Source organism: Lycium ferocissimum, chromosome 3, assembly GCF_029784015.1.
Source record: "Lycium ferocissimum isolate CSIRO_LF1 chromosome 3, AGI_CSIRO_Lferr_CH_V1, whole genome shotgun sequence".
NCBI lineage: Eukaryota > Viridiplantae > Streptophyta > Magnoliopsida > Solanales > Solanaceae > Lycium > Lycium ferocissimum.
Window position 1 is genome coordinate 33,804,496 of NC_081344.1, and position 1,633 is coordinate 33,806,128.

At 40.9% G+C, this 1,633-nt stretch overlaps 1 protein-coding gene across 1 annotated transcript; it reads left to right on the forward strand.

Moving 5' to 3' along the window:
- Positions 1-391: 391 nt before the first annotated feature.
- On the forward strand, positions 392-1,356 carry LOC132048848 (uncharacterized). Its single transcript, XM_059439534.1, has 2 exons — positions 392-742; positions 880-1,356. The coding sequence occupies exons 1-2, from the start codon at positions 392-394 to the stop codon at positions 1,354-1,356; spliced, it is 828 nt and encodes a 275-aa protein (XP_059295517.1).
- Positions 1,357-1,633: the final 277 nt, after the last annotated feature.

Sequence of the window (1,633 nt, forward strand, 5' to 3'; positions counted from 1 at the left end):
AATAACATCCATGATTCAGCATCCCGACAGCAGATACATTGATCCTGTCAAAATTGAAATCAGAGATCAACCAACCCATTGTGCTTTTGTAGAGGCTGAGATTGATGGAAAACCTTAGTACGTTGACATTAAAATGTTCTTGGAAAAAGGAGAATATATCGAAGGAATCACCTTAAATCAGAAGAGGACTATCGGGAAGTTAGCAAATGGTTTCTTCCTCAACAAGAATGTCCTGTACAAAAGAACTCCAGATTTAGGATTGCCTAGATGTGTTGACTATGTCAAAGCTAAAAAATTGATTGAAGAAGTGCATGCTGGAACCTGCGGACCTCACATGAATGAGTTTGTACTGGCAAAGAAAATCTTAAGAATAGGGCACTACTAGATGACCATGGAGAATGATTGTAGCAAGTTTGTCCAGAAATGCCATAAATGTCAAATCCACGGAGATCTGATGAAGGTTCCTCCAATAGAACTAAATGCTATGACGTCACCTTGGCCATTCGCCGCTTGGGGTATGGATGTCATAGGACCAATTGAGCCAGCCGCTTTAAACACACACCGTTTTATTTTGATCGCCATAGACTACTTCACCAAGTGGGTGGAAGCAGCATCTTATTCATCGGTGACAAAGAAAGTGGTCACAGACTTTGTGCGCAACAACATCATATGCCGATTTGGCATCCCAAAATCAATCATAACAGACAATCAGGCTAACCTGAATAGCCACTTCATGAAAGACGTATGTGCGCAGTTCTGGATCACTCACCGGAATTCAACCGCATAACGACCACAAATGAATGGGGCTGTGAAAGCCGCAAAAAAATCAAGAAAATCCTCCGAAAGATGATTGATAACTAAAAAGACTGGCATGAACAGTTGCCTTATGCATTGCTGGGATACGTCACTACTGCCAGGACTTCAACTGGAGCCACCCCATACCTGTTGGTGTATCATGAAGCAGTAATACCAGCCGAAGAAGAAATCTCTTCACTTCGAATAATACAAGAAGCTGAGCTGGATGATACTGAATGGATCCGCAAAAGGTATAAGCAACTGACTCTGATAGATGAAAAGAGGATGATTGCTATTTGCCATGGCCAGCTATACCAACAAAGAATGGTGCGAACTTTCAACAAGCATGTAAGAACTAGGGTTTTTCAAGTTGGGCAATTGGTGCTCAAACGAATATTCCCTAATCAAGAAGAATACAAAGGAAAGTTCGCACCAAACTGGCAAGGCCTTTATAAGGTGCGAAAGGTACTATCAGGAGGAGCTATGGTACTTGCGAAAATGGATGGTCAAGAGTGGCCAAGGGAGATAAATTCAGATGCCATCAAGAGATACTATGTGTGAAAAAGAAGACAACTGCGAAGATTTAGAATTTCCGTAGTTAGGTTTTCTGTATTTCCATTCCCTTTGCTTGTAATTTTGCATTTAAATAAAAAAGAAAAACCTATCCAAAATTATGTACGAACTACGTAAAGACCTGATTCCCTATACTTATACGGGGATACGTAGGTGCTTTTCCAATCTCGGTCGCTTTAACCAAAAAATCTAACATTACGTATTTTGAACTACGTTATGACTTGATTCCCATCTGGGATACGTAGGCGCTCTTTTGAGTTCGGTC